At 44.5% G+C, this 22,175-nt stretch overlaps 2 protein-coding genes and 1 pseudogene across 2 annotated transcripts; 2 read left to right on the top strand and 1 right to left on the bottom strand.

The window, feature by feature from the left end:
* The first annotated feature begins 323 nt into the window (after nucleotides 1-323).
* Nucleotides 324-2,094, top strand: LOC145947665 (uncharacterized). The gene is made up of 2 exons (XM_083057445.1): nucleotides 324-352; nucleotides 1,377-2,094. The coding sequence occupies exons 1-2, from the start codon at nucleotides 324-326 to the stop codon at nucleotides 2,092-2,094; spliced, it is 747 nt and encodes a 248-aa protein (XP_082913571.1).
* Nucleotides 2,095-3,542: 1,448 nt separating this feature from the next.
* Nucleotides 3,543-8,102, top strand: LOC145947663 (uncharacterized; annotated as a pseudogene).
* Nucleotides 8,103-18,229: 10,127 nt separating this feature from the next.
* LOC145947664 (uncharacterized) lies at nucleotides 18,230-19,213 on the bottom strand. Its single transcript, XM_083057444.1, has one exon. It carries the CDS (start codon nucleotides 19,211-19,213, stop codon nucleotides 18,230-18,232), a length of 984 nt encoding a protein of 327 aa, XP_082913570.1.
* Between the last annotated feature and the right edge of the window lie 2,962 nt (nucleotides 19,214-22,175).

Below are 22,175 nucleotides of genomic sequence, written 5' to 3'. Positions count from 1 at the left end.
GCCCTGTGTTTTTCCATAAGTGAATCCGGTGGATTCCATCTTGAGGAATGTGCCTCTGATAATAATAAATAATATTTGATATCTGAAATAGAAGTGCGTGTTTGAACTCTTTCTTCCTTCAGATCCTTTCTGTGTCTAGTCATTTTCCGCCGTCAATAATATTAATGTAATAAAGCGGCATACCAGGAGAGTGAACGACGTTGAATCGAGCGGGAGAGTATCGTGGCCAAGATACTTACACCCGGAGGAAAATTAGTCGACGTGGCGCACGGGCGTTTCGGATACCCTTGGAGTTTGGTAGGATAAAACTTCTGGCGACCGTGATGAACAACTTGAAGCATATACATATAAGGTGAGTCAGTGTACTCGGAACCTCGTATTATTAGCCGTATAGGCAGAAATATTGAAATCTGTAGACTCGCGTCATAGCGACCGGTCACAACATCACCTGCCAGTGGGGGGACAACACCTCTCCTGACCGGCCGGTTCGGAAGGGGAAACGGTCCCGACCGGCCAGGAGTACATACTCTCGCCGCTGGGCCCCGCCTCGGAAACGTCCGAGCGGCCCCAGCGGCAGACCCGCGTGGCACCCTCCGGGCAATGCCCCTCGGGTAACCCTTCCGGGCAATGCCCCTCGGGTAACCCTTCCGGGCAAAGCCCCTCGGGTAACCACGCGTGGCCTACTCCGACGTCTCGGCCCGAGCTCGGAATACGTCCGAGTGGCCCGGGAACGGCTGACCCCAGGGACGCTGGGACGGGGACACAGGCTACCCAGCCTGGAGATCCCCAACCAGCACCCTGAGGCCCTTCTCTCGTCGCCGGGCCCCGCCTCGGAAATGTCTGAGCGGCCCCGGCGACTGACCGCCGTGACTCCCTCCGGGCAAAGCCCCTCGGGTAGTCACGGCTGGTCCCCTCCCCCTGCGGCCCCCGCCGCCGAGAAGCCCCGAGACTCCGGGGGGACATCCCCCGGGAAAAACCCCGAAAAACACCCCCCAGAGACACGACGCAAAAACGGCGGCCGAAGCCGCAGACTGCACGGCGGGAGGGCAAGCGCCGAAGCGCCGTGCAATGCCCTCTCCTAACGGTGCCATGCCACCGGGCGTTTGTATTCCGGGTCGCCATCCCTTACCACCTACGAGCCGAAGCTCTGACAGGGAAGTGGGCCCCATCCCCCAGGACTGCGGGAAGACTCCCACAGTCGAGGAGGAACCCCCAGAAACTAGGGGGAGCCCTCAGAGACCGGGGGCAAGTGTGCCTCGATATATGAGGCACTGTCCACTCTTAGCACCTCTCGCAAGGCTATCCCCTTGCGAAGGGTGAGCCCCCCCACCACGCCAAGGTGGTGGACAACGGGGGGGATGCTCAACCATCCATAGTGACTGCGGCACCAATCTAGTGGGAGCCGATCAAGAGCTGAAGCGACTCTTCAAGGCCAGCTCACGCGAATGGCATCACATCGCTTCCGCTCTCGCCAACGACGGGGTTTCGTGGAAGTTCAACCCGCCTTCTTCACCTCATTTCGGTGGGAAATGGGAAGCCGGCGTGAAATCCGTAAAATTTCACATCCGCCGAGTCGTAGGAGATACCATTCTGACCTATGAAGAGCTCACCACCCTCCTAGTACAGATAGAAGCGACACTCAACTCTCGACTCCTCTGCGCCCTTTCCGAAGAACCATCAGACCTCACCGCCTTAACGCCGGGTCATTTTCTCATAGAGGAGGCCCTCACCTCCATTCCAGAGGCCTCGCTTAGTGAAATTCCAGCAGGACGTCTATCCCGTTGGCAACTTTTAAGAAAAATGATCGAAGCGTTCTGGACGAGATGGTCTACCGAATACTTGCATCACCTGCAAGTCTCTAACAAGTGGCTCAAGATTCAGCCAACACTCAAAATCGGAACGTTGGTCCTCGTCAAAGACGAAAGACTGCCACCGTCGAAATGGGCCCTCGCTCGAGTAATCGAGGTTCATCCGGGAGTAGACGGACTCGTCCGCGTCGCCACTGTCAGAACACAAAGCTCCATTCTGAAACGACCCCTCGTTAAATTATGTACAATATATTACCGTCTGAATCGTAACTCCAATGGAAATTAATCCATCTTTCACGAAAAACGCGTCATCCCATATTTCGACAACCACCAGGTTGTCAAGGCTGGCGGAATAAATGTTCAAAAAGCTAACGATTATTTCAATCCAAATTAGCGGAAACTATGCTCCCGTCATAGTATTCGTTATTATATCCGTTCGGATTCAAGCGTCCTTAAGAGACAGAAAATTATTTGTTACACAGTGTTTCCTTGTTCTTAAAACCGTAAATAGACGTTAGATCTCGTATTAGTTTGGTGCCTCTTAAATCTCTCACGAGTCGAGTGTTTACTGTTTTTTCAACACTCGCCTTTGTCAACACCGAGTCGAACAGCTGTACGCCTCATTTTATTGTGTACGGCACCGCTCGAGCAGTACATCGGTAACAGTGACCGAATAAAGATCTCCGTAAAACGTATCGTAATCTATCTCATGTTGTGCATCTCAGGGTACAACGGGATTTGTAGGATACTTTGAGGGGTCCGTTCGTCTTAGGAGTTAGGACTCCGAGTGTCGAGGGTGGTGAAAAGAACACTTTGGTCACAAGAGAAGAGTTTATTCCAACTCACGTGTACAATTCTTTGGTATGTCGAATCGCAGCGCGTCCTCACAATAGATTAGATGTAATTACTTGTCGCCCTCGGTTCGGAATACGGCCCCGAGGAGTTAATCAGGCGCGCTTATATTACCCTATAGAAAGTAGGTTTTGTTTTTCGGTTAATGTGTCGCATGTATGCAATCGTTTTGCATCGTCTGCGTTTTACGATCTCGAATGTGTCGCGATGTCTTAACGCGTGTATCGGTTGCGTTTTTGATTTCGAGGCGCGCGCTATATCTTTTGAAATGCTGATTCTGCGTTCTCTTTTGTGGGTTTTTAGGTCGTGGTTGGGTCATAGTGTTTACGGTTACAACACTCATATCAATTAGTGAATCGATCCTATCTCTGTTAATTCGTCTCCGATGTCACCGGCGCCTTAACGGTCTCTCTATTATCGTTTTCCTTCAACCGGACGGAAAACAAACGAAACAGCACCATCTTATGTCCCCTCTTGGATCAAATAATATAACTTTATTTGAAATGTTTTTCCGTATCGAGATATTTGTGTGCAATAGAACACCTTGTATATGTATAATAAAATTGATATAAAAATTTTTGAACCATAACGCAGTCTTTTGTTTATATTTATATAAAAAAATTTATTTTATTTTATAGTAGTTAGTGCCAGAGGCGATCTATTCGTGAGCTGGCTGTAACACCAGATGCGCTTTGCATGTGCGCTCTGGTTATTACTTCCTATCAGAGGCGATCTATTCGTGTGCTGGTTATTTAAAAGAATCCAGAGGCGATCAATTCGTGTGCTGGTTATTGAAAAGAATTCAGAGGCGATCTATTCGTGTCCTGGTTATTAAAAAGAATTCAGAGGCGATCTATTCGTGTGCTGGTTATTTAAAAGAATCCAGAGGCGATCAATTCGTGTGCTGGTTATTTAAAAGAATCCAGAGGCGATCAATTCGTGTGCTGGTTATTTAAAAGAATCCAGAGGCGATCAATTCGTGTGCTGGTTATTTAAAAGAATCCAGAGGCGATCAATTCGTGTGCTGGTTATTTAAAAGATTCGAGAGGCGATCAATTCGTGTGCTGGTTATTTAAAAGAATTCAGAGGCGATCTATTCGTGTGTTGGTTATTTTAAAAAATCCAGAGGCGATCTATTCGTGTGCTGGTAATATTTTATGTAAAAAGCAGTTTGCATCTGTGTGTGCTCTGTTTACTATAAAATATAGACATTTATTTTCAAAATATTTTTTGTAGTATAAAATAGTTAATTTTCTGTATTAGATAGATTTATAAACAAAAGACTGCAGTTATTTTTTTAAATTATAAAGTAATAAAATTATTTCTTCTTTTTGTAGTAATATTTCACAAAATATTAATCCATTTATTTTTCTTAGTAGGCGACAACAGTTATTGAAGTCCAGCAGTACGCAAGAGGCAAATTACTCCAGAAGCACAAAAATTAGTACTGACAATGAATCCATCGACTTTCAGAAATCAGTTCAATCAATTTCCGAAACGATGGATTCAGAAGTTAGTACTGAAACAATGCAATGCCAGAAATCACATTCAGAAACAGGTATGTATAAAGAAAATGTCGAACTTTGCGAAGATAACAATTATTTTGTTATCGAGAATGGCCCTCCGGATACATATCGTATCCAGGAAAGCATGCTTCAAGGCCGTCGCATTGTCGATATTTCTTATATGTTGAATGAACTCCAGAGATCATTCAATAATTATATGAAAGGAATAGAGTGCCAATTGAAAGATTGGAAACTCATGAAAACTCTAACCAAAGGTCAAGAGGAAAATGACTTTAGGAATAGCACATGTAAGGATGCTAGCAATGAATCCATCGATTTTCAAAAATCGGGGGAATTATTCTCCGATACGATAGATTCTAAAGTTAGTATTTAAAAAGTGCAATGCCTGGAGTCAATTTCAGAAACAGATATGTGTAATGAAAATGTCGAACTTTGCGAAGATAACAATTATTTTGTTATCGAGAATGGCCCTCTGGATATAAATCGTATCCAGGAAAGCATGCCTCAAGGCTGTCGCATTGTCGACTTTTCTCGTATGTGGAATGAACTCCAGAGATCATTCCATAATCATATGAAAAGAATAGAGTGCCAATTTAAAGATTGGAAAATCATGAAGCCTCAAATCAAAGGCCAAGAGGAAAATGACTCTAGGAATAGTACATATAAGGATACTAGCAATGAATCCATCGATTTTCAAAAATCGGGGAAATTATTCTCCGATACGATGGATTCTAAAGTTAGTATTCAAAAAGTGCAATGCCTGTAGTCAATTTCAGAAACAGATATGTGTAATGAAAATGTCGAACTTTGCGAAGATAACAATCATTTTGTTATCGAGAATAGCCCTCTGGATATAAATCGTATCCAGGAAAGCATGCCTCAAGGGCGTCGCATTGTCGACATTTCTCATATGTGGAATGAAATCCACAGAACATATTATGATCATATAGCAGAAATAGAGTGCCAATTTAAAGATTGGAAAGTCGTAACAACTGAAACCAAGGGGTTCAAGTGCCAAATGCAATACTAAAGCAAACATCTGGTCAGAACCCGAAGATCCAAAAATATTGGACATTAATAAGACTGCTGTAGCCGGAACTATTACAGTGGGAATTGGTTATGCCCAGTTGGAAGAGCTGTGTGCAGCCATGAATATTCGATGTATGTCCGATAAAACTTATATTCAAAATCGAGATATGTTAGTAGATGATTTTGAGAAAACAGCCATGGAAAACATGAAAATGGCTGGCCAAATTGAAAAGCAACTCGCTCTCGAAAGGAACGATGTTATAAACGGTATTCCGTATATAACTGTAATAGCGGATGGTAGTTGGATGAAATAATCGTATGGCAACGCCTACGATTCTCTTTCCGGTGTTGGTGCTATAATTGATTACCACACGAAAAAGATTCTCTTTGTCGGTGTCCGCAATAAATATTGCACGATATGCAATGTAGCGGAACGAAACGGAATCGAACCAAGAGACCATAAATGCTATAAAAATTTCGATCGTAACGCAAGCTCCACAAAGATGGAGAGCGATGCCATTGCAGAAGGCTTTAAAAGTAGCCTGGAAATGCATGGATTAATTTTTAGAACAGTTATTGCCGATGGTGATAGCTACGTTTATCAGGCCATTATTGATAGCAAACCATATCGAGAACAAATGGTGACCGTGAAAAAAATAGAATGTACAAATCATTTGCTTCGCAATCTATGCAAAAAGCTGTAGACAACTCAGCAAAAACGCATAGAAAGCGCGGTTTCGTCCAGCTATGAAATGTTGTAAAGATCAACATTTTGAACATACGAAAAGAAGTGATAGAAGCAATTGATTTACGAACAAAACAAGAGCAACCTCACCATGATAAAGCTAGAGAATTACAAAAAGATATATTAAACATTCCTAGTCACATATTTGGTGAACATAAACGATGTAAGGAACGCGGTCGTATATGTGACCTTGATGAAACGAAGAAAAATTACGTACCGTTTCTCAAGTTACACGATCTTTACCAAAGAGTAGAGAAGGCTATCATATATTTAAGCGCTTATTCCGACAGTTTGTTGTTCAAATTCACCAACAATCCTGCAGAGTCGTTCAATTCGATAATCTGCAAAGAAATTGGTGGTAAGCACATTAATTTTGGTAATCGAGGCTCTTACAATGCTAGAGTTGCGGGGGCAGTTGTGCAATTTAATACGCAACAAGTTCTTACGGAAGTGCATAATAGCATGGGTAAAAATGTTCCTCCTATTGTCGAGATTGTGGAAAACCGACGACAAACAAAAGTTGCAAAAACTAGAGAATCTCGGAAAGTGAATTGACGGCAAAAATGTAAAAGGGAGTCAGGAACAGATTGTCATTACGGTCCGCAATCACAAAAACCTGATCTTCTACCCGATGTTTTTGAACAACTTCGACAAAATCATTTGGAAAAGTTGTTTGAAAATGGGAAAAATTGAAGACAAATCGAACGTAATACAATAGAGCAAAGTGATTCAGATTTGTGGCATTCATTGAGACAGGAACTGTTGACGGCGTCTAATTTTGGAATCGTATGTCGCATGAGACCGACAACGTCTTGCGCCGCGACTGTAAAAAACATTTTATTTCCTCCCTCTATCGATACTGCGGCTATGAAATATGGTCGCGAAATGGAAAAAATTGCGAGAAAAGAATTGGCCGTAACATTAAAGAAGGAGATAAAAACTAGCGGATTATTTATTGATATTAAAAATCCATGCTTGGGTGCTTCTCCTGACGGACTCATAGATGAAGATGGTCTGATAGAAATAAAATGTCCTTTATCAGCTGAGCATTTAACAGCGGAAGAAGCCATAAAAACATTGCCCCAACTGAAAGGCATCTTTGATAAGAAAAATCCAGATAAGATGAATCAAAATCACCGATTTTTCTATCAAATTCAAGGCCAGTTAAATATAACGCAGCGAGATTATTGTATTTTCACTGTGTGGTGGACGCCAAAAAGCTTGAAAATAGTACGTGTTAATAGGGACAATGTATTTTGGAGTAATCAAATGCTGCCCTTTTTAACATGTTTCTATTACGATTGCATGCTTCCGGAAATCTTGGATAGTCGGCATAATCGACATATATCAATTAGAAATCCAAGCTATATAATAGAAGCTCAACAAGAAGTAGCTAAAAAAAAATTAAACGAACAAATCTTCCACAGTGTAATGTAGAAGATGAAAACATTGCAAAAAAAATAAATGTATCGAATCAAATATTTTATCAATGGAAGCAATTATAACTGCTTTGAATGTAGAACAAGATGATGATTGCATCGTAACTAGTTACTCAAAAAATACACAAGAACTAACAGAACACGATATGGCAAAGCAAAAAGAATTTTTAGATAATTCGGTTGCTCCTTTTTATTTAGTAAAGGAAAATGTATTACCTTTACATAGTAAAATAAATGACGAATCATTGGACCGATTTTTGCGCGTCATAAGACATAATTCTTGTTTTGAAACACAAAGTGTGCTATATTTGGAATATCCTCATATAATTGAAGCAAGTCGTAGCGACAAAAGCTTACAAATTATTGGAGGAAATTGTAGTGATCCTGGCGAAGTATTTCTTTTGACGGCACCAAGCTTCGAGTATACGATAGTCTGCCCAGTTGTACATACAATAAATTGGTGCCTAAAGAAAAAAATTACATTCATCGCAGTTATCCACAAATAAATAAAAATATAATATTTGAAAAGGTTCAAGCACAACCTGATAGCATGTGTTATGGAATCTATGCTGCAGCATTCGCTACAACTATAGCTTTAGGAGGAAATCCTTGTAATGAGACATATTCTACTGATGTTAAACATATGAGGCAACATTTTTTAAAAATTGTAGCAGAAAATAAATTGTCGCCTTTTCCTAACTAATAAAAATTTATCATTATTTTAGAAATGTGAAATTCTAATAAATATCGTTGCCAAAAAGTGTCTAATGCAAATGTCTCATTTGCAATTAAAATCGGAGAGACGAAAAAAATACATATATTATGGTTGCGTTCTCACGGGAATGGGCGATGGAATGGCCCATTTCATAAAAATATATTGTATATTATTAAATAATATTCTGTTATATTATATAACATTTAATCTAGTTTAAAAAATATATTCCACAGGCGATCTATTCGTAAGCAGGTTGTTTGCTATTTTCTCAATTATTGATAAGAGGAGAAAAGCGAATTGTGCGTACTGCATACATTGTAATTTATAGAAAATTACAGGTAATATCAATATATGTACCATACACATGTATGTGTATATGTATTTGTATATATGTATGCATCTATGCATGCATTTATATATGTAAGAAATATATACATATATATACATGTATAGATGTATATATCCATGCATAAGTTGACCTTGAAATTACCTCTAAATTTGACCCCTAGGTCAAAGTCACCATCAAGTGCCTTATTTTCCCTAGAAAAAATTTTTTATATACAGGGTGTCCGGTAATTCGCGCCCCACCCGTCAGATGCAGGTAGAGTAGGTTAAACCTAGTAGAAAAGTCCTCTACCATTTTTCGATATTCGCAATAATTATTGAGAAATTAATTGAAATAGATCGGCCAATTCGCGCGTCCTGCAAGCGCGTGGAACACCAGAGTCGTACTCGGGGCTTCGGAGAGAAGGAGAGTCATTAAATCGGCACATTGACATACTTAAATAAAAGTTAAATAAATATATTTCATATTAGAAAATTGATTGCGGTTTCACATTACTTATTTACGGCCTCGTGACTCGGTAGATCCTCGAGGTGTTACAACACAATTATGGTTCGATATTTATCGCTACCGAGGGGAACATATCCCGGATTATATTTCAATCGAGGAGGCGGGGGAGAAAGACATTCCCAAATTACAAGACTTAAAGACTCGACACAAGACAATCAGAAGAACGAAACTAATTAGTCTAACATTTATACACAAAATTCTGGACTGTCGACTCGGTACGGCTCTCCACGGAGAGAGAGAGAGGCTGCGCAGTTCTTACTTTAATGGCGAATCTCGGTACGGGCCTCGCGTTTCGGACACTCCCGAGTGCTCGGTAACGAAAGTAATTAACAATAGCATCGATAACAATTTTAACCGTGTTACTAGAGACGCGAGTCCCCGCCGAGTTCGCTATTACCGCGACTTTGAAATGGTGGCCTTACAATATTCTGTCGTCCGTCGGTGTCTCACGTGGTTCGCACGCTGCAGTCTCGTCGAACAGTGTACGACTCTGGGCTCACGGCACGCCGGTAGCCGGCGTCGATGGCGCTGCGCGCGCCGCCTATAATCGATCCTTGATCCTCTGTCGACGATAGTCGATCCTTGTGGGCCTCGTTGTCCCGGTATTTTCGAAACTGCTCTCGGTACTTTTCGGAATGTTGGTGCGGATAATGTGGCTGCTCGCTGCACGTTCCGAATAACTGCTTCTCTCCTTCTCTACTGGCTGTCGACTTGCGGGGGAACCCGCCGAGAGGTGATCAGTCTCCGACGGTTCCGCTTTCTTCGGGACGGTGCCGGCGGCCCCACTGGAGTAGCCATCCCTGTCTCAAGATATCGGTACCTTTTGATGTGCTCCTCCGCTCAATTCCGTCCGCTATCCGAGGCTGTAAAACGTATCCGGCAGTAACGGGTCCTTGCTTATTTATTCTAGTTATTTTACAATAAATACTTTACTTGATCGTGTTATCCGGCGTCCCCGAGCGCACCGCTTCCCAGCTCGTCCACTCTTGCTGCATTTTCCGCCATCCCACGATGGCTGCTCCCTTCGATACATTAGGGCCTTCTCTGACCACTCACTTCCACTCGATAAACCTACGGGACTTAAATAACTAAAGGCGAGTCGACGAAGAAAAGTTCGTCGCTCGCCGACCCAAAATTCGTCCTCTCTCTCGACCCTTCCTCGGCCGGGCCGTGCCGGCCCTGTGACGGGCGTAAAAACGTCACGTCACAAGATATTATAAATAACAAAGGTCCTAATACAGATCCCTGTGGTACTCCATATTCTGTGGCCAATAATGTAGACCATTCATTGTTAAATCGTACCTGCTGTGTTCTATTCTTTAAATATGATCTTAACCATTCTAAAGCTGTTCCTCTAATTCCGTATTGATATAATTTCTCTAACAGTCTTTCTCTATGTATCGTTTCAAATGCTCGCTTGAGATCCATGAAAATTACCCCCACCATTTTTGCCTCACTAACTATCAATTTCCATTCGTCAATGACTGTTTGAATCGCTGTTTCACACGAATACTGTTTTCTAAAACCTGACTGATCTTTTGTTATAATACAGTTATCTTCTAAATACGCCTCAATTTGCTTTTTAACTACTAATTCTAATACTTTCTCAAATATTGGTAACATATTAATAGGCCTAAATTCACTTGCTTTTCTGGCTTTTTCTATTTTTGGAATCGGTATTATCGTAGACGTTTTCCAACCTTCTGGACAGCAATCTTTCTTCAAAGAGTTATTTCTTATATCAATAAATTCCTCTTTTATTACATAAAATACTGCTTTAAGTATATCACTAGTTAATCCCTCTTCCGTACCTTTCTTTTTTGGTAGTTCCGTAACAATTTTTTGTAAATGCTCTATTCTAATCATCTCAAAATTTTCCATTATTCCCTCGCTTTCAATAACAAAAATAATTCTTTTACCTGGACTTCCTAACTTATCTCTACTTATAGATTTTACTATGTTATCAATACTCTGTATATAATATAAATTAAATTTATCAGCTATATTGCACCCTTCAGTATTATTTAATATTTCAAAATCTATATTCTCTATTTTTTTTGTACCCGTTGGTTCGCCCCTTATTATTTCTTTTAAGGTTTTCCACATAGTCGGATTTCCCTTGTTATGATCTATCATATTTTCATAGTATTTTTTTTTCTTTGTCCTGATTAGTTTAACCACTGCATTTCTTTCGATTTTAAACTGTAACCAATTTTCATCCGTGTCATCATACAACGCTTTACTGTACGCCTCATCCCTTTTAGCCGCTGCTTCCTTTATTTCATCCGAAAACCACTTTTTCCCTTCCCATATTTTCGGAATTCTAAATTTTTTTCTAGGTGCTGTAGCATCCAACGCATCTACTATATTATCGACAAGTTTCTTCGCTCTCACACTGACATTCATATCTTGGCTTCTTCCAAATTTATTTTCCATTAATTTAATAAATTCATCTACATTAAACTCTTTAAAATTCCTAGCACTAAATTCTCTGTATTTATTATCAATTTTATTCGCATTAAGATCAACTTTTAACCACGCATGGTCCGTTATTTTAGGTTCATGAATTACTTGCACTTCTATTTTATTATTAGCGTAAATTAAATCTATAATTGTCTTACTATTTTTCGTAATTCTCGTTGGTTTATTTACATATTGTTTCATGCCTAAGCTCAACATTGTCGTTTGTAACTTCTTTGTATAAAACGAGTCCAACATAATATCTATATTAAAGTCTCCTATTACTATACATTCTCCCCGTATTATTAATTCTTCTATTATATCCTACAGAAATCTCACGCAATCACCATGCGATGAACTCGGTGAATGATATATTACTGTTATCACTCCTTTATACAATTTATTTTTCACCTCAATCGCAGCACACCAACAATCCGCTTCTAACTTTTTTACTAATACTATTTCATATTTAATATCGTCCCTTACATATAAAAGAACCCCTCCTGTATTTCTGTTTTCAGCATCACATCTAATCATACTATACCCCGGTACGTTCACTTCACAGTCTTCAATTTCAGCAGTCACTCTGGTTTCTGATAACGCTATGAACGCAGGATTCATTTTCTTCATAATCTGATGCTGTATCTCGTCTTTATGCGCCATCAAACTTTGCGCATTTGTATATAGTATTAATTCCGTTTCCTTCTGTAGTTGCTATTTATCTTCCTCCTATCCGGCCCTTTTCTTCTCCTCCTGTATCGCCCTCTTGAAAGTCGGACATTCCGGATCAAGTGCGCCATGCTCAACATTTATTGTCAAATTGTATGTTTGAATCTTAAACATACAATTTATACATCTTTTCCTTGTCGCTGTACATTCACTCACCTTGTGATTTCCTGCACATTTGTGACATGTTTCATTACGCGTACAATTCTTTGCAATATGATAATAACCCCAGCATTTAAAACATCTTTTAATGTTAATGTGATTGAATGCAGGACACTTTCTCCATCCTACATTCAGTTTCCCTTTGCTCAACATTACTTCATGAGTCTCTTCATCTGCTTCAATTATTACGATACCATCTTTTCCTCTTCTTCCGGACTGATCTTTCTCATTTCTTTTCTCTTTAACTATTTTCTTCACTATTCGCATATGAATTCCTTCATTTTTCGCGTCAATTTTGTTCTTCTTAATTGTACCTATTAAATCATCATCATTCAACTCCATTTCTTCCTCGCCAATATTGACAATTTTTATCTTAGGTTTCATCCGCGGTGACTCAGTAACGTTAAAATTCTCGCCCAGCTTGGCTTGTACTGTCGCCTTTAGCTTTTCCATTTCTTCTCCAGTCTCACAGCCGAGAATCACTGTTCCCTTACTTCCTTTTTTTAACTTCGTTATTCCCATAGCCATATTCTTGATATCTACTTTTTCTTTTATCAGTTTTTTAGTTGCTTCACTCTCCTGTTGCACCTTGGGTTTGACAATTATAATATTTTCTTTTTTCTTCTCTTTAACTGCTTCACTATAACATCTTTGAACTCCTCCTGCCAGTCCACCCGCTCCTCCTTGTATAATTCTTCTCAAGTCTTCCAGTTCTTGTTTAATACTTCCAAATTCTTCTCGAACTATTTCCTTAACCATCATTTTAATTTCCTTCTTACATGCTGTTTTGTCTTTTATTTCTTTCACAGTTTTTACAAGCGAATCTATTTTTACGTCAATACTCGATGATCCACTCGCTCCTGATATTCTACTTCCACTGCTTGATGTCGTAAACGAACCCGTAGATCCTGTAGATCCTTGTCTTTCCCTGCTGCTCCCCGCTGCTGTCGGTGCCTTCTTCATATCTGCTTCACTTTCAATTATAAATTTCTCAAATGGGCCAGGACACGACACCAGTTCGCAATTTCTATCATAAATTTTATGTTTACTTGCACATCCTGGATGGTAAAACAGCTTAACACACGACTTGCATGCAACAACCTGATTTTTTATTGCCTTCTTACATGCCGAGCATCGATACTTGTTATATTCATCGTTCATATCGATAATTACCGGCCGAAGCTGTTAATATCAGCATAGACGGTCAATTACCTTTGTCCAAATTTACACGCCAGCGCTTTGTGTCCACCTTTAATGTTTACCTGTCGCGTGAGATCTCAATGCCTCATACAAGAAATATAACTCTCACGCTCACAAATCAGCATATTCCTGCTAGATAACACTCATGTCAATTCCCGGTCTATGCAACTATTACTTCAATACTTTTTCGTCACTCTCCCTCACTATATAACCACTTAAAAGTTATCACTTTTGCAGAGCGATGTTTGACACGTCTTCTTCTCAGAGAGAGAGAGAGAGAGAGAGAGAGAGAGAGAGAGAGAGAGAGAGAGAGAGAGAGAGAGAGAGAGAGAGAGAGAGAGAGAGAGAGAGAGAGAGAGAGAGAGAGGAGAGAGAGAGAGAGGGAGAGAGAGAGGGAGAGAGGGAGAGAGGGAGAGAGGGAGAGAGGGAGAGAGGGAGAGAGGGAGAGAGGGAGAGAGGGAGAGAGGGAGAGAGGGAGAGAGGGAGAGAGGGAGAGAGGGGAGAGAGGGAGAGAGGGAGAGAGGGAGAGAGGGAGAGAGGGAGAGAGGGAGAGAGGGAGAGAGGGAGAGAGGGAGAGAGAGGCGGAGAGAGGGAGAGAGGGAGAGAGGGAGAGAGAGGCGGAGAGAGGGAGAGAGGGGAGAGAGGGAGAGAGGGTGAGAGGGAGAGAGAGAGGCGGAGAGAGGGAGAGTGGGAGAGAGGGAGAGAGGCGGAGAGAGGGAGAGAGGCGGAGAGAGGGAGAGGGAGAGGCGGAGAGAGAGGGAGAGGAGGGAGAGAGGGAGAGAGGGAGAGAGGGGAGAGAGGGAGAGAGGGAGAGGAGGGAGAGAGGGAGAGAGGGAGAGAGGAGAGGAGAGAGGGAGAGAGGGAGAGAGGGAGAGAGGGAGAGAGGGGAGAGAGAGGGAGAGAGAGAGAGAGAGAGAAGAGAGAGAGAGAGAGAGAGAGGAGAGAGAGAGAGAGAGAGAGAGAGAGAGAGAGAGAGAGAATATATTTATTTATGCTCTGGGATGTCTCCCTTGAGAGCAATAAGCAACAGTATACAATATACTTACATAAAGATCAATTCGATGTTTGTACCCGAGTGGTAAAGCTATACTTTAGTATTGGTACATGTGGTAACCCGTAATTATAATTGTGATTTTACAACAATAATAAGGAACAGAGAAAAAAAACAAAAAAACAAAACAAATACAACAGTACTCTGCGTTGATACGTCGACGGGGTGCTTAATTTGATGTGCTGACTTATTGACTTATTGACTAAAATCGCGAGCACTCGTTTAGACGGCTTATAAGGTGATCATACAAGGCGTTACTGAAAAGTGCTTGACTAGATTGCTTCCTGATTGATTCAGGAAGCTCATTCCAAAATTCCGCCACTGTATACGCAAACGAATTTTTGTATTTTTCTGTTCTGCAATGAGGCAAAACGAAGACTTGATATGACACTCTTGTGGTCCGGATGTCAAGTCCGAAACTGAACGTGAAAGAGTCTAATAGATAATTAGGCCTTCCGGTTTTTAATATTCGAAACATCAATGTGCCCAGAAAGTAGGCAGGAATTTTTTGCATATTTTGAATCTATATAAAGTAGTGTTTATCTTCTTCACACAGCTGATCACATACTCATTCCAGTCCAGAGTGTTAGTAATAATCATGCCTAAGTATTTTATTGATCTTGAGAAGGTAACAGCATTTTTACACACCAGAATGTTATTTATGTTGTCAAAATTTATGGCATTTAGGTATCTCGCGCTCCCGACAATCATCGCCTTAGTCTTTTAATCATTCAGGAGAAGATTGTTCGTTTCTGCCCAGGATTGTATAATCTTGATTTCGTTGTTTACAATGTCGATACTCTCACGAATTCTATCTGGCGGGCAGTGTAGATAGATAAGCAGATCGTCCGCATAATAACTATATTTACATTGATCGATTATGTCACCGAAATCGCATAAGTATAAACTAAATAACAATGGTTCCAGGACAGACTCCTTTTTTTTTTTTTTTTTTTTTTGCGCTGTGGAAACCTCATGGTACCACTCACCCCCGGGTAGGGGATGAGGGTTATGTGGGACTCCTTGTCCCCCATCATCGATTCACGTGTGGATCGACGATGGGGTCCAAGACCTACGTCACTAAAACCACAGCGGGTGCCTTCGCTGGCGTTTATGGGGATGGCAAGGAACTGCCGAGCATGACTTCTTGCCATCCCCTGGCCCTACCTTCTCAGGAGAGCGTCCTCCCCGAAAGGAGGATACTCTCCCCCGCGAATTGGTCGTGCGGTCCTTTCCCGGTTGTGACGCAGGGGGACCGCCCCCACGTCACGCCCTCCCAAAGAGTTTGGGGGGCGGGGTCACGGCTCGAGTGGTCCCGCTCGAGTCGCCACCCCCCGCCCCCGAAGCGGGGCTCCCTAACCCTCCCTAAAGAGACGGGAGATTCGGCCGACGCTCCGGGGGCTCTTCTCCTGAGGGCTCCCCCCAGAAGGGGGGGAGTCCTCACCGCAGGCAGTGGTGCCCTCCCACCGGCGCTCTATGGCACCGGTGAGAGGGCAGCCGCTGCCGCGTCCCTTCCCGGGGGACCACGTGCAATGGGGCCAAGTGTGTTTCTGGGTCCCTGTGATCCCCCGTGCCCCCAGGTCGCGGTTCCCTTCCTTTACGGGATCCGACCATCGGCCTGGGGGCACCGCCGAGGCCCTCCCCTGGGGGAGGAACTCGGCAGGGGCGGGAGCAGATGCCGCCCGACTCCCGGCCGCAGGGGTTACACCGTGCGGCCGCCAGCCGGGCGACACCCGCACCCGCCCTCCTCCTTGGACTGCTCCGCTCTAACGGGCCTCCTTACTTAACATCGGGCGAGGGGGACACCGCGCCCTTCGACCAACCATTCCGCCCTTTCGGGCCTTCACCTCCACAACCGGGCGGGGGGCACCGCGCCCCACGCCCAATCTCCAGTCTACTACTCCGCCCCCTCCGGGGGGCGTCTTCTTCTCCTGCGACGAGGGGGTCCGCCTCCGCGTCCCCGCCTTGGCGGGCCGCCCCTGTCGCCGCCCCCTCTACCACGGGCACCTCTCTCTCGTGCCCTCTCGGCCACCGCACCCCCGGGCCCGACCCGCCCCCGGCCACCACCACGGCGGTTTCCTCGCTCAGGCAGCCAGGAAGGGTCGTCCCTCTCCTCCCTGGATTCAGGGGCGAGAGGGAGTCTCCCCCTCTTCCCCGTCTCACCCGCTCTCTTTCGGCCTTCTCCTTCTGCGTCATAACTTTGAAGCAGAAGAAGGAGACCGCCTCCCACGCTTCCTCGCTCCCGACCATCTTAGCAGCGATGGTCGGGAGCGACAGATCCTCCCCGATAATTTGGACAAGGACACGGCGCTCCTCTGCCCACGCCGGACAAAACTCCAGCGTGTGCTGCGCCGTGTCCCTGTCCTCCTCGCAGTGGTGGCACCTCGTGGTGCGCTCCTTCCCTATCTTACACAGGTATTCGCCGAAACACCCATGTCCGGCGAACACCTGTGTAAGGTGGAACGATATCCTGCCGTGAGACTTATCCACCCACTCGTCTAACACCGGTCTCACGGCCCCGACGACTCTTCTTCCCGAGTTTATTGGGGGGACATTTTCTAGGTAGTCCCCCCACTCCTCGATCATGCGTCGTCGGGCTTGCGTTCTGACGACGCCTCGGACACTCTCAGTTACACAGAAGTTCATCCCACGGAGCTCCTTAATTCTTTCGTACACCCTTTTGTGGGTGCACGCCTGGAGCTCCATGGGAGGCAATCCCGCCAGGGCCGAGGCAGCTGTATGCGAAACTGTGCGGTATCCGCGGACGACGCGAATGGCCACTCTCCGCTGGATTTGGCGGAGGACGTCTTTAAAATACGTCGCGTGGCCATCGCCGCGTCCGTCCAAATTGGTGACCCGTAAAGGGTCACTGAGTTTACCACGTTCGCATACAGCTTCCGTACCCGATCGTCTGGCCCGCCAAGGTTGGGCAGCAAGCGGCTAAGTGCCGCCGCTACCCCATTGGCTTTTACTGCTAGACGATCAAAATGGTCGCCAAAACGCCAAGTTCCGTCCAGCCAGAGTCCTAAGTATTTAATACTCTGCCCCAGCTGGACGGGGATGCCGTCCACGATAACATGGGCCCCTGGTGGCTTCCCCCGAGAACCATTATGAAAATAAATGGCCTCGGTTTTATGGGGAGCCACCTTAAGGCCCAAACCCTTAATAGAGCGCACCACACAGGCCACCGCCAGGTCCGCCATTCTCTTCGCGTCCCCCCAGTTATTCCCCCCGGCCAGGACTATAGTGTCGTCTGCATAGCAGATTACACTACAGCCGGGGGGAGGGTAGAACGGAGCACACTGTCGTATGTTATGTCCCACAGCAGTGGGCCCAAAACTGACCCCTGTGGGACACAACACGACACCGCCCTTCCGCGTTGAGTACCGGTTTTATCCCGGTACTCCAGGCTTCTGTCTCGGAAGTAGGCCTTTACGACCTCCACGAGGTATAGAGGGGCGCCATGATCTATGAGGGCGCCCCTCACCTTTCCCCGGGGCAGAGTGTTAAACGCGTTAGTGATATCCAACGCGATGGCTATCACCACCCTGCCCACGCTAGTTTCGGACTCCACGAGATGGCGGACGCGTAAAATCGCGTCCGTTGTTGACCTGTTCTCGCGGAATCCGAACTGTTCCTCGTGGAGGTTCGGCCCCACTTCCCTCATTTGCCTGACGAGTCGGTCGGCAATAATTCGCTCAAAGAGCTTACCGACCTCATCGAGCAGGCAGATGGGCCTGTACGCGGAAGGCGCTCCGTCCGTTCTGCCCCCTTTAGGGATAAGAACCAGATAGGCCTTACCCCAGACTGGGGGAACTCCCCTGCTTTTAAGCAGTCCGTATACAGCCGCTTGATCGGCTCCGACAGGTGCGTCAAGGCATATAGCCAGACCCTCCCGGGAATGCCATTTGGCCCCGGGGCTTTGTTATCCCGGGCTCTGAGCCTCTTGGCAATTCCGGCCAACTCGACACTGGACACCTCATAATCCTCCTCCCACGCGACGGGTTCCCTTATATATAACTCGGGAACCCTATCGCACTGTGGGAAGAGGGTCGACAATATGTTATCTAACACATCTGTGTCCAGTGCCTCCGTCACAGGGGGCGTCCATCTTCGCAGTTTCTTCATCACTGCTTTGTATGGACGCCCCCAAGGGTCCGCATTGAGGTCCTGGAGTTGCTCGTCCCAGGACCTCGCCATTGACTTTCTGATGGCGGCGCTCAGAGCATTACGTGATGTCCTGTAGTGCTCGAGAGCCTCTGCTATGCCCTCGTTGTTATCGCCGAGGCCGCGCCTCCTCATTCTCTTAAAGCTGGCTTGGACGGAGGTGCGTCTGAGATCCGCAATTTCCTCCGTCCACCAGTACGCCGCTCTCTGCGGCCTCGGCTTGGCTCGGGGCATTGAGATATCGCAAGCATTCCTTACTGTTTCCCCGAGCCATGCCACCTGGTCCTCAATCCCTTGCGGTGCCTCTGCACCGGGCCAGGTGGCTGAGAGCATGGCTGCCACCAGCCTGTCGGAGTCCAATTTGGCTAGGGCCCACCTTTTAAGTAGGTCCCCCCCTTGGGCGCGGTTTAGCACCCCTCGGCGGGTGATGTCCACCCTCATCCGAATATATAAATGATCGGAGAGGGTCTCTTCGTCCATCATCCGCCAGTCACTAATCCTGTCCGCCGCAGAGGGAGCCCATGTTGAGTAATGGACTCCCCCTGCGGCCTGACTAGGGTGCTGCTCGACCCCTGGTTGACAATGCAGAGGCCGAGAACAGCTGCCCAATCCTCCAAGACCCTGCCTTTATGGTCCGCTCGCCGGGAACCCCAGTGCGTCGATTTGGCATTGAAGTCCCCGGCGACCACAATGGGTTCGGGGAGTCTCCTCTGTACGATGAGTGATATCTCATCGAGGATATCCCCGAACGTGGCAGAGTCAACGCTGGGGGGGATGTAAGTAGTAATACTAGGCCGGTTCTAACCCATGGGGCAATGAGGGGGGTGAGGGGCGAGGGGAACCCAGGGTGCGGGGGGATGACGTCACGCGGGGAGGGGGATGACGTCACGCGGGGAGGGGGAGGCGTCCGCGGGGTTAAGATCCGCGAGGGGTCCGCGGGAGGGGGAAGCGTCCGCGATTTAGGTGACGGGCCCGCGTGGGGTCCGCGGGGAGGGGGAGGCGTCCGCGAAAGACCGCATGAAGCTTTGATGGTGAGGGGTCCGCGGGGAGAGAGGAACCGCCAAAGACCGCGTGAAGCTTTATGGGTGAGGGATCCGCGGGGAGAGAGGAACGCGAAGGAGAGCGCGAGGCACACGTGAGAGAGATGACGCAAGCGAGGCGTATATGCAAGAGCGAGAGAGATAGTGCGAGATGGTTAGGTAGCGAGATGACGCGAAGGAGAGAGATAGCGGTCGCGAGATAGTGCGAGATGGCTAGGTAGCGAGATGACGCGAGGCGTTCGCGAAGGAGAGTGCGAGGCGCACGCGAGAGAGATGACGCAAGCGAGGCGTATATGCAAGAGCGAGAGAGATAGTGCGAGATGGTTAGGTAGCGAGATGACGCGAAGGAGAGTGCGAGGCGGACGCGAGAGAGAGAGGTAACGCAAGGCGCATGTGAGCGCAAGAGAGAAAGAGATAGCGACAAGATGACGCGAGAGAGGTAACGCGACGAAGGAGAGCGAATGAGAGAGGCGTACGCAAGAGAGATTTTTTCTTTCTTAATAATAATAAGATTTTAATAGGTGGAAAGGAGAGGAATTTTAATAAATACATTTATTTAATAATAATAATTTTTTAATTAATATATATATGTATATACATATGTGTGTACTGTACAAATGTGTGTGTGTGTGTGAATTTAAAATATAAAATATACAATATATAAAATATACAGTATAATAATACAATATAAATATAAAATATGAAATATAAATAGGGGATGAAATATAAATGTGGGGCGGTGTTGAGTGATGGTGCGACGGCGGCGGCATGGTGAAGTGGATGCGGTTTCTGTATAAAAAAAATTTATTAATATTTTCCTAATTTTTTAATTTATTCTAAAATAAAAAACTTATACAGATTACCAAGAAAACTCGTTTGCAATACAACCAGGATTGAGTTCTGTTACATAGAAATTATGAACTCGCCATTCAAAAAAGTCGAGTGGAGAATGATACAAATTATGCGTAAAGATGCAATAATACAGGTTTTTCGTGTAACGTTTTTGAAACCTATTTCGCGCCCGTGTATTGCCTGCACGATTGAATTGACTGGAGTGTTTGTCGATAGTGCTGGAACATTGGTATCTACGCTTAAGTCTGCGTAGCGATCTTCTTATTTCTTCAAGTCGCGCGATTCGAGCGGTCCGTGACTGCAAATCTCCGATCAATAATTTCGGATTTATTTTTATTTCATAAAATTTCCAAAAAAATCTCCATGGTTGTGGGTATTGTCCTTTCAGCAAATCGATACATCCATCGCACTCCAACTCCCATTTACTATAACTCATTTTACGTTCATTTGGATGCACTGCTTTTCTTTTTCGAAGAAATCGGCTTTCTTCAACACATCTTTTTCCAGCGATGCAATGTATTCGTCCTGAGTTAGCATCTTCACATCACTCGCCATTTTCACAGCACTTTAAGTGTTTTAATTTTTAAACAGTTTAATGTGTGCAAATAGGACACACACTGCACGATAAAATTTGATTTAGGGAGCATCTACAGTTGCAACACGTTTTCCCTTCAATTAGAGTATATCTTACAGTTTCTTGCAACCGCACAGCACGAACATGTGAGTATAAGTCTGCTACTCGCAGGAAGCATGTAGAACAAAATTTTTCATCTTTATTAGTTTTATAATAAAAGAAAATATTGCACATTTTTGTCAATTCATTAAAATCATTTATATCGGCCTGATTTAAAACTCGTACACATTTGTTATTAAAGTCATCGCTACACTCACTATCGTAATCAGAATCTACTGTCGATGATATTTCAATTTCAGATTCTTCTTCTATAATTTCTTCATCATTTACTTTTTCGGCATCTATATCCATGTATTCATCACTATCATCAATTACAATTACTTCTCTATCCATTTTACATTCAAGACTGTCAGAAACGTGACGATGGGGACACATATTATAATGTTGCTCCCCTCTTGATTTTTAATTCTACATCTCTCTTGTTCTAACTGGAGTATCACGTCTCAGATAGCTCATCACTTTTCTAGAGAACGAAAAAGTTTTATCAACTATGCACTTATCAGACAGGGAAAAAATAATTAAACGCAGATTAACAATGAAATAATTTATTCGTTAGAAGCATCGTGAAGAATAACATTTACAGCACAAGTTATCAATTCACAATCTATAAGTGATTCGTTGTCAAACATACGACTTTCACGTATCGCTTTTGCGGCATTGCTCGCATCGCAGATATTATCACGTTGTAAAACATTTACAAATTGTTTAAACTTTTCAGTAACAATATGCGTATTTTCACACAACCAGAAATACATATGATCAACACATTTTTCAAAATCGAATAAATGTAATAAAGTTGATGGTTTCATGTACAAAGTATTATCTGATAATGTAATCTTTATAATTTTTGAAGTAT

The sequence above is a fragment of the Prenolepis imparis genome, unplaced genomic scaffold (assembly GCF_030444845.1).
Source record: "Prenolepis imparis isolate NDT839.2.m4 unplaced genomic scaffold, iyPreImpa1.0 SCAF_117, whole genome shotgun sequence".
Lineage (NCBI taxonomy): Eukaryota > Metazoa > Arthropoda > Insecta > Hymenoptera > Formicidae > Prenolepis > Prenolepis imparis.
This window is presented reverse-complemented; position numbering and strand designations above follow the sequence as displayed.